This window comes from Astyanax mexicanus, chromosome 2 (assembly GCF_023375975.1).
Source record: "Astyanax mexicanus isolate ESR-SI-001 chromosome 2, AstMex3_surface, whole genome shotgun sequence".
In the NCBI taxonomy this organism is placed as follows: Eukaryota; Metazoa; Chordata; class Actinopteri; order Characiformes; family Acestrorhamphidae; genus Astyanax; species Astyanax mexicanus.
This window is the reverse complement of record NC_064409.1, coordinates 47,832,816-47,849,114: the sequence shown is the minus strand read 5'-3', so window position 1 is coordinate 47,849,114 and position 16,299 is coordinate 47,832,816. Positions and strand designations below refer to the sequence as shown.

Genomic DNA, 16,299 nt, shown 5'->3' with positions numbered 1-16,299 from the left:
GACTTTAAAAGAAAAGTTTATTATTACATTTAATTATTCATTATTACAGTTTTGTTAACTTAGTCAAGAGGCTTAGCTGAATTAGAAGGGGAAACATGGCGACACCCCTGTTCATTACTACTGTTGCATAATGCGTCTTATAATCTGGTGCGCCTTACGTATCAAAATAGACGTTTATTAATAGTGCACCTTATAGTCTGTATAATACAATATTTTGTTTTTACTCTTTATACAATAACTACTTCTCAATTATTATTAAATAAAGTCTCAAGTGACAGGTTGTTAATAAACAAATAAAAAAGTGATTATACTGTGGCAGAGTTCACAGTATGGTAAGACAAAAACAGGATACAGAAAACAAGGAAGACAAACCCAAATAATCTTTTACAGCTGCCTCTGCCCAGCTGCTGGGTTGTAATCTGATGACATAACAAGATGTACGAGCATGCACAGAGCCATCCAAAAGTAGGCAGGATATAAAGTAAAAAATGTTGTTTTTGCTACACACTCAGTCATTTTGGATTAAAGGAGAACATTAGGCAAAAGTACAGGCTGCTTTTTATTTCTGGGTATTTCAGGGTCTAACAACAATTACAGCCAGGCCATGAATAAACTAAAAGCTAACTGAGGTTAAGTAATAAGAAAGGTACTACAAAAGTTAGCACTAAATATCTGACATCATCTGTCTTCCAGTACCCGCCTGTTTGTTCATATATAAAAGTTTAAGGACTTTTTTGAAGAAAAATTTAACTTGAACCTCAATGAACTAAAATAACACAAGGTCAGATAAAAAATAATTTATTAAATATTTATATGAATACCCAAATAAATAAATTCAGAATTACATACAATCAACTGTGTAAAGAATGTGGTCCACACAACAGTTACAATAGCTTCAGAATAATCACAATGAGGAAACACGGAATGTGAACAAGTGACTAAATTCTTATATTCAGTGCTTAACGTACACAATTACACATCACACAGCAAAATAAAAAACACACTGACTAGACAAACAATTCAGTATTCTAAAACAGTTACATTAATTCATAAAAGAGGAAAACAGAAAACAACTGGCACCCACTACAACAGCAATAAACGAAAAGAAAAAACAGGATTAAAACAATAACAGGAATTTTAAAAACAGGTCTGTTGGTCTGTGGGTCTTGTAGACCATGTACAGCTGCCTTATGCATGTATATTGTCATAATTGTCTGTAAAAAAAACTCTCTATTTTTCAAATGTCTCTCACTTCTGAGTTTGACATTAAGTCTTAAAGTTCTTCTTAATATTATGTTAATATTTCATAATGAATAAAATAATATAATGCTCAAAAAAAGTTGTACAATGAATTCCAATGTGGGTTAAGAATGTTTTTTTTCCCCATAAAACGTGCCATTTTACATAAAGCAACAAGCCTTGAGGGAAAGGTACAGACTTTTTAACCAAATATCTATATTCTGCATCAGTAGCAAACATTTGATTTACATACACAGTAGTTTGAATACATGTACATGTACGTATTATGGAAAAGAAAAAAACAGAAACACTTGGAATAAAAGTTGAGCACCTGTCTACTGGCTCCGAAATATAAAGGAGTTCTTTAAGAAGGGGAGGAATGTTATTGTCCATGAATGCCAACACTACAAATGCAACAGAGTGTTGCACTGTTCTTTAGAAAAGGAGAACCAAGTATTTAGTAAAGTGCAGATATATAAAGGAAAGATTCATTAAAATTCATTTTTAAAAAAGTTCATTAAAAATTAAAGCAGCTTCCCATTTATCTCAAATTAAAAACACCACAATGTTGCATTGTTTAAAAAAAATCTCAACAGCATTAAAAGCACTCTGTAGCTACACTGTTATTTCCACAGCAGTAACCAGGGTACAGTATATCAGCTATATTTTTAATCACTCATATCCTCTGTGGCTTCCTCCTCAATCTCTCTCCCTATCACCTCTAGTTTCACCATCTTCTTTTGCCCCTTCTTTTCTTTCCCTTTCTCATCGTCCTCCTTTTCGGCTGGAGCGTACCATGGCCTGGCTGCATTGTCATCACAGGCCCGGCCTCCACCCCTTCTGTACCCGCCCCGTCCAGCACGAACCAGCCCCCAGCCCTGTGGCTTGCCCTCGTGTGGGCCATTGTCCTGCACTCCTCTGGTCTGGTCCAGCTCCTTGGCGCTGAGGGCGGGCATTCGGACAGGCACAGTGTTGCCAAATTTTGAGTAATCCACCGAGTAGCGTCCGTCCTCCTCAGTCATGATGGAGACAAAGCGCCGCCCCCACAGGATCTCATCTGGCGTGTAAGATGTGCGTGCCTGCATGGTGATGCCAGTCGTCTCCACAACGCCTGTCGATGAAACAAAGGGTTATTTAATAAACCTAACTGTGTTAAATGTAGCTTTCAGAAAATGTTGCATCTGACAGTTTCTTAATTGTTATTGCACACTGCCTGTCTCAAAACTCGATGTTCTTGGCTATAAAAAAGTGCAGTTATTGCATCCTAAGACTTATCAATCAGTAACAACAAGAAAAACAGGTTGTTCTTGATTATTCTAAAATGCTAAAAATGACAGCCTGGACCCGTCTGGCCTATTTAAGGATAAAAATAGTGGGGCAAAATGTATTTAGTCAGCCACCGGTTGTGCAAGTTCTCTAACTTGGAAAGATGAGTGTGTAGTTTTCATCATAGGTACACTTCAGCTATGAGAGACAAAACAAGAAAAAAATTCAGTAAATCACAATGTAGAACCGAGGTCAAACGTTTCCTGTAAGTCTTCAACAGGCTTGCACATACTGTAGCTGGTATTTTGGCCTATTCCTCCATGCAAATCCCCTCTACAGCAGTGATGATTTGGTGCTGTCCCTCCACAAATATTCTATAGGGTTGAGGTCTGCAGACTGGCTAGACCACTCCAGGACCTTGAAATGCTTTTTTACTGAGCCACTCCTTCATTGCCGAGCAGTGTGTTTGGGATCACTGTCATGCTGAACACCTAGACACATTCAATCTTCAATGCTCTCACTGATTAAAGTAGGGTTTTGGCTTAGAATCTCACAATATTTGTCCCCATAAATTCTTCCCTTAACACAGATCAGTCGTCCTGCCCCTTTGCAGAAAAACAGCCCAAAGCATGCTGTTTCCACCCTTATGTTTTTGGAATGCAACTCAGTATTCTTCTTTCTCTAAACATGACCAGTTGAGTTTTCTTCTGGATCATCCATATTTTGTTTGCCTTTGTTACTTTGGTCCCAACTCTGCAGGTCATTCTTTAGGTTCCTCTGTGTATTTCTGGGATTTCTGCTCACCGTTTTCATGATCATTTTGACCCTATGGGATGAGATCTTGCGTGGGTCCCCAGATGGAGGGAGATAATTAATGATCCTGTATGTCTACAGTTCTTTAGTCTTTGCCATGGTGGAGCTGAAGTCTGATTGTTTGAGGCGATGGAGAGGTTTCTTTTCTACAGATAACGAGGTCAAACAGGTGCAAATAATACAGGTAAGAAGTGGAGGATGTTACAGGTCTGTGAGAGACAGAAATCTCGCTTGTTTGTTACTGACCAAATACTTATTTTCCACCATAATTTACAAAAGTCCTACAATGGTATTTTTTTCTCTTTTTTCTCAAGTGTAACTATGATGAAAATTACAGACCTCTCTCATCTTTGTAAATAGAAGACAGTGGCCACTGTAAACTCTAATGATAATTGTTGTGCATTAATATGTAATTTTAATTTACTAAGCATATTTTTCATTTTTATTATTTTTTAATATCAATTTAAGAATTTAAGTTTTTATAGCACAACAAAGTAGTGATTTCATTACGTCACATGAATTTCCCTTATATTAAATGCAATGGCATGCATGACATCACACAGGCCAGAAAACAACCTACCTTCCAGAATTACAATGATTTCTAGGTCCTCATTGGGCAGTGACTGGGCAGAGACCTCATAAAGTGGGCTTCCTCTCTCAATAGTGTGACTAATGATCAGTGGTGAGACCAGGAAGATGCCATTGCTCCTGAGGGGGTTTTCCACCTGGATGTCCAGCTGGCAGACTGGAATCACCTCCCCTTCTGCTGTTACTGTCCTCCGAATGACCTGAGCACAGAGTGACAGAACACGATCAACCAACATCCACCTCGTGGAACTAGAGCACCTTTACCTGCAATAGACTATAATAAACAGCTCAGCTCTTCCTCACCTGCAGCTGAATGGTAGCAGAAATTATCATGCTCTTCCTCAAGTCTCCAACACGGAACATGAACGTGGGCCTGCCATTGCGTGGTGCGATGACAGCATTGCGAGAGAAGATGAGTGTCTCTGCTCGTCGATTAGCCTGAGCTGTCTTCATGAACACACAGCCCAGCATAACTGCATTGATGATGAGTCCCAGAATGTTCTGGATGATCAGAACGGTAATGGCCAGTGGGCACTCCTCAGTCACCATCCTCCCACCGAAACCGATGGTCACCTAACATTAAAAATAAAAAATACAAGATTGTTTAGGGTTGCTCAGAAAGCCAACACATTTTTTTCATTGGTTATCATTAATTTTGCCACTTTTTTCATCAGTGAGTAAAATTAAATAGGTAACACATTTTTGTCTGGGTTTAAAAAAAAAATAAAAAATTTTGACTGAACACACTAAACTCTGAACATGTTTAGCATTCTAGAGGACACACAAACAATATTGTTCAGTACAAATTATTCAATCTTTTCACTTATTTAGCAGAATACCAAAAGTGCTCTTTTTTGGCCAAATAATATAGGGTTCTGAACATTTGGTGCATCCCTAGTATTGTTAGGGTTGTTATATGTGCCTTTTCAACTCTATATAGAACCCTTTTGCTATGAGTGTAGACATCTAAATAGTACAAGACTGTCCACCAAAGTTTCAGTCTATGCAGCCATTTGCTCACCTGGACTTCGATCGAGAAGAGGAATGCTGAGGTAAAAGAGTGAATGGCAGTGACACATGGAACATGCCCACGATCATGGGGGTCACGTGGCTCCAGGTCACCGTGGGCAAATGCCAGGAGCCACCACACCATGGCAAAGAGCATCCAGGAACAGAGAAATGCTGAGGTGAAGATGAGCAGCGAATGCTGCCACTTGAGGTCGACCATTGTGGTGAAAACATCCTGGAGGAACCGACCCTGAAAGGAGAAATAAAAGTATGCGAATAATTCATACTGATGCATCTTTATCAAAGAAGAGCTTTATAAAATAGTGAAATACAGACATTTTTCACTTTATCAAGAATCAGTTTAACAGGTTATAGAATGATGTGAATGCATAGCAAAAACAATTTTATAAAGTAATGACTGCGTGATCCAAGTGCTCTACCTGTTCTCGTATGTTCTTATGAGCAACATTGCAGGATCCGCTCTTGGTGATGAAGCGAGCTCGCTGCGATTTGGTCCGGAAACGGTTGGGCTGTGTGGCATCTTCAGCCAGTCTTGTCAGCAGAAATCCATCAGGCAGGAGGCCTTTCCGGGCCAACATTGCTGAGTTTTAGAGGTTTGCTCTTAAAAACTATACAATAAAACACTAAATAAACTACTATTCAGTTTTTTTTTATTAGTTTATCATAATAGTGTCTACTTTAAAGGTTGTTTTATGAAATCAATCTATTTCTATTTGAGAAAAGACTAAGTTACGTTATTAAATGACAAAGTTACAAATTAAATTAGTTATTCTGTTATTCATGGGAAATGCTGTTCTTGAAACAGTAGTTTAATTTCACTGTGCTCAACAATACCAGTGAAACAACAGGTTTGAGTAAAGACCACTACAAAACATAGCTAGGCTATCACTCAAAATACTATGGTTCAATTACTGACAGATTATATCCCAGTTTTTTTTTAATCCAGCTATCCACTCAAGAGTAGAGATATGGAATTACAGCACCAAAGAGAGATTAATATTATTATCTCCAGCTTTAGTTTAACAGCATGAACGTGACCCACTCACATCCAGGTGTATCAGATTTCACTGGATTTAATCTATCCACGTTTACAGAAGCCTTTTTTATTTTCGTCGGTAATAAATCTTACCATTGTTTTACCATAAAAATCAGATAAATAAAAATCGTTAAATCTACGCTGTATTACAACTGAGGCATTACTAATTAAAACAGCAGATTATCACCAGTCTAAACACAGCACTCGACAGGACTCACTTGCTACGTGCGCAGTGTGATATTAACTACAACAACAACAAAATACAGTTTTTATTTAATCACATAAACACTGGCAGCTAGGTTTAGCTTGCTAACATACAAAATCGCCAAGTTGCCTTATCTAGTGCTCTCTGTTTAGCTATCGATACCTAAGAGAGGTCAGATAGCCAGGTTAGCTCGCTTATTTGAATGGATGGTCATCCAGCCGCCATTCGCCATAAACCCCCATCATAGATAAACAATTCCTATGTAAGCTCGAGTTAATAACGCTGAAATACTTAACCCGCGAAATTCGCAACAAAATACAGAATAATTCCAGGAAATAAATGAAGTTAAGATCATCCTCATGCGCGCGAGAGAGCTGTCTGGCGGGTTCTTTACGGAGGATGCTCGCGTTATCTAGCTGAGCATCTTATGCAACGCATCTGTGATGATGATCAGCAGCAGCAGCAGTGTCTCTGAGCGGAGCGCCGCCGCAGCTCCACATCTCATCCCCCAACCAGAGGACCAACATATCCCACAACCCCCCGCGCCTCCTCGCTCAGGATATAACAACCATAGATAGTAATACATAGATGAAACTGGCGTGTCAGCGTGGCCGCCATATTGGAAGAGTCAATCATGCGCCCCCAGTGCATTTATTAGTGAAAGGTGTTTAATACACCTATAATAATCACAAATCTACCAATTTATACCCGATTTTCACACGGTTTGGTTTGTTACAAACAGCAGAGATGTAGTAATGATTCAGGACACTGCCACACATTACGAATATGTGATTTCAAGCTGAAATACTTTATATTATGCTCTTTAACAAAGACAGACATATGGTATGACATATTAATAAGTGTATACATGAATTAATTTTATATTTATATGTACATACATACGCATATATACATGCTTACACATACACATACACACACACACACACAATACTAATAAATGCATTCATGGGTTCATAGTTGACTCCTCCAATATGGCGGCAGGCTATGTAGCGTCTATATATACATGTCTATGCTCTATGTGGCATCTATGTATAAATGTCTGTGCTCAAAACGCCTGGCCAGCAGAAGAGCCTCTGATAGAGAGGAGAATACCCAGTCGAGAATCATTTCCGGGCTTTTTAGGGGGCGCTCCCGGCCGAAAGCTGATTTTATAAAAGTTTTATATTTTTAATTTTCAACAAACACTAATTTCTCACAACAATATCACATGTTTCAGCACCGCACACATGATTTTAAACGCTTTCAAACTGCAGTTACAAACCTTTTAAAGACGCCTTTGTTGAATCTCCATCAAAAGCTCACCAACCAGTCAGACCACAGTAGCAGTAATGCTAGCGAGTTTGTTGTCCAAAAAAAAAGAAAACCATTCAAACATTTCTTAGCCTTTTTTGTAGCAAAATACTCTATTTCTCTTTCTATAATTATGGTAATATCCTGGGTACATAGTTAGACACTATTTTAATTTAAGTTTTTAGCCGTTTAGCTCCACTCACCACATTCATTAAGGACTCCCTCGCGGGCTCCCTCTGGCGGCCAGCGGTAATTCTCTGATATAACAGGAGAGACAGGTATAGTGTGAACTCTCTATAACCCGGCTCTGATCTCACACAGACTCCTGCCGTGTTGTGGATTGTGACGAAACGGTCTCATACGAGTGACTATTGGTATCTGAGTGTCTTTTAAGACTGATTTTATTCAGGTTTCTTCTCCGTCACTGTGATTTAACAGCGGGACTCTCATAGTGAAGGATCGTCTGTAAAGATGGCTGATCACTGGAACAGGGGTGAGTGACACGTCGCTCCTCTTATACAGCAGTTTTTAAAGTTAGAGAGGGCTAACTGGATCTCCTCAGTTTATCAGTTTACATCAAACTGAAATTCACCGTATTTATTCTACTTCTGACACTAAAGTATCAGTTCTTTACCTCTAATGTTCTTCGATCATAATGAAATGCCATTTACACGGTGTATTAGCTCATCTGCGCATTTACACTGGTTGGGTTAGCTAGCTTTAGCTGTGTTAACATATCAGAGGATCCTGTTGTCAAGATTCCAGATTCACTCAAATCCACTGTACAAACATTCACACGAGGCTCTTATAAATTATAATTAGTAATTTCACTGTCAAGCGTTATGTTGTTTAAATTGGGTGAAAAATAGAGCATATAATATAATCTGCTTCTCAAATATGGAGGACCAGAACTGCCAATATAATTAATTAATTAATTAATAAAAAGGAAATGAAGAAACAAAAAAGAAGTAAGGAGTAAACAAACACTAGCTAATTAGTTAATTCATTTATTTTTTATTTTGACATTTCTGGTCCTCCAAAACACCTAAATAAAATATAGACATAAACTGTTCCCTAAATGTTAGAAATCGTTTTCTCATTTTAACCATCTGTTCCTTCTATAAAATTAACTATTTGTTCAGTTAAGAAGGAGTCCTTTTGTTAAATTGAGGAAACAGTTTAATATATTGAGTGAATGTTTTTTTTTTATTAAGGAAATGCTTTATTAAATCAAAATAACATTCTATTAAATTAATGGATTGTTGTAAGTCTCTAAATATTACATTTTTCAAAGAATAAATAAATACATAAAGGAAACACTAAAATAACACATTGTATATGTGTCTCAGATACTTTTGAGACAAAAGCATCAGCTGTTTGCCAAAATGGGAGGGGCACTGGGTGATGGGGTGGGCAGAAGGAGGAGCTGATTGGGCTGAGCAGTGTGCCTCTAATAGCGGTGAGATGTAGATGTTGGACCTCAGTAGGGGGCAGTATTATTGATTGACTGATTTGCAGATTGTGAGTGTCTGTGAACCAAAGTACACCGACACATCATCCTCACCTATAACAGTCGAACCTGAGAGGGTGCTGCAGAGGCAGAAATGATGGCAATAAAAGAGTTTTTTAAAGGTTAGGAAATGTTTATAAAAAAATATATATATATATATATATATGTAGAAGGTTTGTTTTCATTTTAGCTATTAATTTCAGCTATTAATGAAAAAAATATGGTTTGGGGTCCCTTTAAGAGGAAGCACTTTAATTAAACTGAGGAAACAATTTATTAAATTGAGTGAATGGATTTTTTATTTAGAGTGAATGCTTTATTAAATAGGGGGAATCTTTATTACAGTGAACAAAAATATTATTAAATCAAGAGAACAATTCACTAAATTGAGGGAACATTTTTAGTCTCTTAGAATTATTGTCACCTTGATAGAATCACATGTTACCTGCACAAAAAAGGTAATCCAATAATTTTATGGTTAATTAAAAAAAAGTATTATTTACTTTTGTGTTTAACTATAAAATGTATGTGCATCTTTTACCACTGTCTTCCTAGGACATGGGGCTGTAGATGACATGCTGGATGAAGAAAACAAACGCATGGCTGACAATCTGGCAACCAAAGTATCTAGATTGAAGTCGGTATGTTATAATCACTTATATCAGTCAATGAAGACAGTCTGTCTAAATAATTAACAATGTGTTCATGATTGGGCTAAATTTATAAATGTACTTTGTTTTTATTTATCTGTTTTGTCATTCACAGCTGGCATTTGAAATTGACAAAGAGGCTGACGAACAGAATTCATACTTGGATGGCATGGTGTGTGTTTTCTCTGACTCAATTTAGAATTTATCTAAAAAACACTGCTGTAATATATCCTAAGACTAGATATATTATGTTCAAGATCAAATGTATGTTTAGAAAAGTGTTTCTTAGGTCTGAATAGCCAATCTTTTACAGTATAGTTTCATGTAATGGAAACATGAGGTCTGTAAATATGGTAATTTTTTGTATCATCTTCCTTTAGGACTCAAACTTCCTCAGTGCAACTGGACTGTTGACAGGGAGCGTGAAGAGGTTTTCCACAATGGTCCGCTCCAGCAGAGACAACCGAAAGATTTTATGTTATGTATCCATAGGCTTGGTGTTGACATTCTTTTTGCTTTATTATCTAGTCAGGAGAATACAGAACTGAAAAATATTTATATATTATCTTCTCAGTTTTATGAGAAACAAACATGTGTGAATGCAGTACTCTATTCTTCATGTTTACACAAAAACAGTTTTACTAATGGGCTTGCTGGTTCTAAACCTGGTATATTTAAAGGGTGAAGTGAACTGAAAATAATTTCTTTAAGATCTGTCTGTTGTTTTCCAAAAGACTTTATAACTATAAAAATATTTCTTTCATGCATTCCAATCTTATTACAAAATAAATTGTTTTTTAAAGACACTTGTTATGCTTGAAAACATAATGAGTATACCATGGACCAATTTCTGTTCTTCTAAATGTTTTCTCTTTTGTGTGCATACATACATGCTTGATTTGAGTGTGAATGCTTTGATCTTATATGGCTGAACTTTAAATCAAATTGTTGAGTATGTAGCTAAGAGTTATGTTTAATACTGAGAGTAGATATAGTATATAAGAAAAATAACTAATAAAGTTTGTTTTTTAAACATTTTTGTTTTCTTTTATAATTTTTTTTATCTTGATTGAAGTGAATAATTTGTTACAGACTAGAAAATGGGCATGCTGACAGGAACGAGAATTATTATTATATGGTCCAGGCTCCTTCTGCTTTCTAGCTCTAGTCTCATTAGTAGATTACATTAGTTTGTAGTTAATTGTATGCTGTCTATGTCATTTTTGTTATATATCTATACAAACTGATTGGACATGTTTTTAAAACCACTGTCCATTTTACCAGCTCCACACAACACTGTGTACATTTAACCTGGACGTAACTCATCTAATGGATATACTTTAGAGTAGTCAGAGGTGACATGAGGTGAAATGAGCCATGATGCTCCTTCTCTTTCTCACTGAACACATCACTTACAGGAGGGGAAAAAACATTGCCCGCCCTCACATTGCCCGCCCTTTCTGTTTTACATGTGCATTATAAATATGCACACGAGGATAGCACCTTTCACTCACACACACGATTAGGAAAAAAGTCTGTGTCGCCTGCGTGCGCGCCTTGGGCCACTTGTTCTAGATTCCGAAAGATTTTATCTGACTTGCGGGCATCAGGGAGCCGTTGTTGATATGCGGTAGACTCCCGAAACTTTTTTTTTTATCTTGACCTTCTAATAAAACCAACTGTGTTTTATGTTATCATAAAATAACATAAAATAACAACAGTTTTTATTTTTGGTTCATGCAAATTGTGTCCTGAACATTGTAAATAATGTTCTGTGCAGCTCATTGTGTTTCATTGTTTACCAGTTTAATTTCTCTAAATGGGACATGGTGTCAGAATTTGAATGTGTATCCCATGGCTGGCATTTGATGAGTAACAGAAACTGGAAAAGCAGCATGCTGGCATCAGTAGAGATGGGGCTGCAACGATTAGTCAAAATAATCGATAATGTTGATTATTTAAATTTGTCAACTACAAATTTCTTTGTTGACTAATCGTTCATTTGTAACAGTACTGCATTACACAAAGTGCTGGGGACAAAAGCACAATGAAACATGGGTAAATGGATCACTCACTTAGGTTACACTCAATTTATTCTGTGTCTTCAAAAGTGCCCAAACCCAACAGATTAGTTACATATTTAATCACTAAATATCAGTACTCTCCATGTTTAACCAACAGCTAGACATTTAAATGCCTATAAATCTTATGTTCATCAGTTTCTATCATTTCGACTAATCGAAAAATCGAAAAAATATTCATTAGTTGCAGCCCTAGTAGAGAAAGGAATGTCTTGGGAGATGTGTTAAACATTAGCTAGCTAGCTAGTGCAAAAAGGGAATCATCGTAAACATGTAAGTATGTTCTATTGTTTTATTTTATGATGTTGTAACTGAAATGTTGGTCTGGTTTCACCTCTGGCGGGTGGAGTTTAGCAGTGTGGAGCTGGTGGTAACCCCGGCCCCGGGTCGGTAGAGGGCGGTACTGCAGACAGCGGAGGATCCATGTGGACCAAGTTCATTTCCAGCAGCCACCGCTAGCCGGACAGCAGCTTTGTAGCAGAGCTTCTGGAGACAAACGAGCAGTTTAGCGCTGCCGTGGGGAAGAAAGGACAGACCGCTGTTTACATTACAGCAACCCTAATGTCTAACGAAGCGGAGACACAACAGGCCATGGAGGAGGAGGAGGCGACCACGGAGGAGCAGCAGGTGAGCCCAGCATCCACAGCTAACTGGAGGTGGGTAGGTCAGCTTCAGATAATAAAAATCCATCCCAGGGTTTTTTACCAACCGCCTGGGCGGCTCTACTGCAGCTCAGCTGTACACAGAGCCGCCCAGACAGTTGGCACAAAACCCGGGGATGGATTTTAGTTTCTGGAGGTGGCTTACCCACCTCTACAGCTAACATAGCGGATCTGCTAACCCAGCTAACCTCGCTAAAATAACTAACGCTAGCATCCTCATTAGCTAGCTAATGCTAGTTGTTCTCATATTGATAATGCTAAGTATACCTGTCAGAAGCACGTCTTTATAGGCAGCTGTTTAATGTGTCAGTCAATGAGGTTGGCCTTTGAAATATAATTTTCTTTTGTTTTTATTATTTTGATCCATCTAATTTACCTCCAGCTAGGTAAGCTAGCTAGCTAACTAGCTGACTGCTTGCTTTGCTGAGACTGGCGCCTGATTGCTGTTTGTCAGCAACTAGCTAGCTAGCCAAGGCTGTCTTTCTAGTTGGCAAGCTTGCTTAGCTGAAGCTAACTAGATTTTTATAGCTAGCTTTTTTCGTTGTTTTTGAGTCTTTGTTTACTGCTTCTTAAAATTTTACATCTTCAATTTTTGTGTAGGAGATGGAGGATACTGTGGTAAGTCCTGAAAAAGCAGAAGAGGCCAAGCTAAAGGCTCGGTACCCCCATCTGAGGGCTAAGCCTGGTGGATCAGACCTTCTGAGGAAAAGACTACAAAAAGGGGTATCCTAACTTTTCCCTTCCATCTTTCTTATTTAGCTAGAACATAAAGATTGGGTGTTTTTAAATACAATTGAAAAAAAGTAATTATAAAGTGTTCTATAAATTAAATGTTTATTAGAGATCTGTCTATTTGCAGCAAAAGTACTTTGACTCTGGGGATTACAACATGGCCAAAGCCAAGATGAAGAATAAACAGCTTCCAACAGCCACGGCAGAGAAAACTGAGATCACTGGAGACCACATCCCCACTCCTCAGGACCTGCCCCAAAGGAAGCCCTCGCTCGTCGCCAGCAAACTGGCTGTCTGATATGAACTTTGTGGACTCTGTCCTCCTACCATTCCTGATATCTTGATCTCCCTTTACCTCCATTTTCTGTATTTGTGTTATTTTCCCCTGTCCTGTTTCTTACCTTTCTATTGCCTGTTTAATTGTTATGAAGAAAATGCATTTTGACAAAGGAAAAAATAGGACACTTTGCTGCTGGGTGCTCTCATCACCTATTCATCTGTGGAAATGAGGTTCTGGCTGCAGTAGTAGATTTTGTTACAGTCTACTCCCAGGTTTGAACATGCTGTAAGCTGACTGAAGCGATTGTGCATTTTTAGGGTTTTACATTTTTATGCACTCATTCTCACTCCCCTGCAGTGACTCATGTACATTAATGTTGTTTGATTGAAAAATGAGCAGACCATGGATAGTGACCATGTCCCTCTCAATTGTCAAGTCTATGTCTTGAGGCGCGGAGGTGTTTTTGATTCATGGTGTTTTTCCTCCTGCGTGTGAATGAGGTAAATGGCCTTACTGGTATCTGCTGCAGTTTCTCTTGGGCAATATTTGCCCACACTGAGAGGGGGAGCGCCTTGTGGCGCTTGAGCTTGAAATATGTCTTTTGGTCTGTCTTCTATTTCTCCTTCGTTTAGGTCGTCTACTTGGGGCAGCTCGCTTAAATTATATCCAAATTGTGCACAAGCATTGACTGTCACGGCTGTGCGATTTGTTTTGTAAATAAAATAGTTTTGCACAATACCTAGCAGATCTGTGTCCTCTTATCATTCATATTATATTTGCTTAAAACAATGTTTTATTTTAAAAATAAGATTCTTAAGTGAAATAGGCTATCATTTCATTTTCATAGACACTTGAATTACCTTCATATCTGGCATAGTCAACTACCTATGGATTGGGGTAAAGAGGAATATGTAAGTTATACTTTTCTTTGCATGAAATATAATGGTACCAATTTGTGTGCTTTCTTGATATAATATTTAATATGTGAAGGTATCAACAGCTTGGTGAAGTGGCCTTGTTAATTGAGGAGTGCCCGTAATCAAAACACCATTCCCTAACTGCTCAGTTGGGGCTGCATAGCGGGAGGTGGGTCATTCAGTACTGGTTTTCTGCACAGTTTTGTACTTTTCATGCTCAAGCACCCCTGATTCAATTCACCTGTTAATTGTTAGATTTACTTCTACTGTATTCCGGCCCTTGTTGTCCTCCCCTGGAATAGTGCATACTCACTGCATGGACAGATTAAAGGCAGCGGTCAAATAAATGCAACACAATGGTGATTGAATAGTAATTATTTATATTTAAGTAATTTGATTAATATACCATATTCAAACTTTTTTTCTGGAATCAACTATTTTGTTGGTTTCTAGAACATTTCTTTGCTCTTGCTGTACACCAGCAGGTGGGGAAATGTATCATTAAAGTTTCTGTCTGATCCTTTCTGCCTCAAGATCACACTAGAACACTAGCATCTTAGGTCAAAATGAATGCTTTGTTTTTTTGACACACCCTTCCTTTCAGACACACCTTTCTCATATCATTCATGCTCTAAGCAGGATGTTGCTAAGCTGAGAGAAAGCAGCTGCTAAACACAGACAAGCGCAATGAAGTAGTTCTACTTTAGTGAATAAAGTGATATTTTGTACTGCACCCTGCCATCTGCATGTGTAGCGTGCGCTGTCATTGTCTTGTCTCTTGGTAAGGGGGCCAACATACAGGGCAGGTCTAACCGAGGTGTAGCAGCTGAAATGGTTATGAAAATAAAGAAGAGAAATAAAAAAAATATGCAGGACAGGAAGGTCCAGGACCAGGATTGAGAAATACTGACCTACATTCATTGATTGTGTTGTAGTACTTGGGTCCGGTCTTGATTTTAAGACCTGGTTTAAGACCACAAACTAGTGGTTTCAATCTCATCTTTGTCTTGAACTTAGTGGGCATTGGACGGTAATATTTAATAAAAGCTAAACTTCTGTTCCTCATTGCGATGCTGTATTAAGGCTTAAAATGTCAGGTTTATCACATTTAAATTAGTAATAGTATGATACAGAGGAAAAAGGATTCAAATGTTTAGGACACAAAACAAACAAAACCAGAAGAATTTTTTAATAAAAACTTTGTACAATAGAGTGCTCCAATCCTTTTTACAATATGTTTTAGCTGTATGGTTTGATTTTTAAGATTGGGATATTTCACATTAGCCACACAGGCTTAACCTTAGGCTGTAGTTATCTGGCTCACTAAAAGTGAATAAATTAATTCAGCCTCACCAATCAGTAGTGTTGAAGTCCAAGTGGTTGGGACCAGATTAGGATTTATTTTTTCAATCATATAAAAATAAAATAGTTTGTAACTTACTGTACATTCATTATCATTCCTTATACACAATACCTGTTAATAAATGTATTTAATTATAAAATTCAAAAGCACATGACATTAAATAATATATAGAACAGAAGTTTTTTTATAAGATTTCAGTAAACATTACTGTCCAATGCCCACTGAGGTCAAGACAAAGATGAGACTGAAATCACTAGTCTGCCCAGCTGGCATTTCAACATTGAATCAATGTTGATATAGAATTTTTTTTTACATCATTCGTTCAACCTTTAATAACCATAGCTCACTAAAATTAGAAAATCCTATGGGTAACAGAGTTTAAACAATAAACTTACAACACTGCAGTAAATCTGAGTATAAAGAAAGTTACCCACCACTACCAATCTGATTCAACATCTGATCTTAAAAACACTAAAACTGTAAAACTTTTAGAACATGAACATGATGTTAAATTAAAAAGCAGTTACTGCAAATAGAAGTAAAAACACTGTTTCATTCATCCATCCGCTTTTAGAAATTATATGATGATTAAATGTAAAATGCTCATTTAAAAGGCA

The 16,299-nt window shown here is 37.6% G+C and overlaps 3 protein-coding genes across 4 annotated transcripts; 2 read left to right on the top strand and 1 right to left on the bottom strand.

Moving 5' to 3' along the window:
* Positions 1-782: 782 nt before the first annotated feature.
* Positions 783-6,692, bottom strand: kcnj11l (potassium inwardly rectifying channel subfamily J member 11, like). The gene is made up of 5 exons (XM_007235161.4): positions 5,355-6,692; positions 4,928-5,164; positions 4,210-4,479; positions 3,899-4,106; positions 783-2,350 (listed from the first exon to the last, which is right to left on the bottom strand). Exons 1-5 carry the CDS (start codon positions 5,511-5,513, stop codon positions 1,908-1,910), a joined length of 1,317 nt encoding a protein of 438 aa, XP_007235223.1. The 5' UTR covers positions 5,514-6,692; the 3' UTR covers positions 783-1,907.
* A 1,062-nt stretch (positions 6,693-7,754) lies between these two features.
* On the top strand, positions 7,755-10,660 carry bet1l (Bet1 golgi vesicular membrane trafficking protein-like). The gene is made up of 4 exons (XM_007235148.4): positions 7,755-7,980; positions 9,553-9,638; positions 9,763-9,819; positions 10,028-10,660. The coding sequence occupies exons 1-4, from the start codon at positions 7,959-7,961 to the stop codon at positions 10,193-10,195; spliced, it is 333 nt and encodes a 110-aa protein (XP_007235210.1). The 5' UTR covers positions 7,755-7,958; the 3' UTR covers positions 10,196-10,660.
* A 1,490-nt stretch (positions 10,661-12,150) lies between these two features.
* On the top strand, positions 12,151-14,140 carry arpp19b (cAMP-regulated phosphoprotein 19b). 2 transcript variants are annotated; one of them, XM_007235143.4, is made up of 3 exons: positions 12,151-12,355; positions 12,991-13,113; positions 13,250-14,140. In XM_007235143.4, exons 1-3 carry the CDS (start codon positions 12,290-12,292, stop codon positions 13,418-13,420), a joined length of 360 nt encoding a protein of 119 aa, XP_007235205.1. In that variant the 5' UTR covers positions 12,151-12,289; the 3' UTR covers positions 13,421-14,140. The 2 variants fall into 2 exon arrangements, with proteins under 2 accessions (XP_007235205.1, XP_022528128.1); XM_022672407.2 differs by having other exon boundaries at positions 12,294-12,384.
* The last annotated feature ends 2,159 nt before the right edge of the window (positions 14,141-16,299 follow it).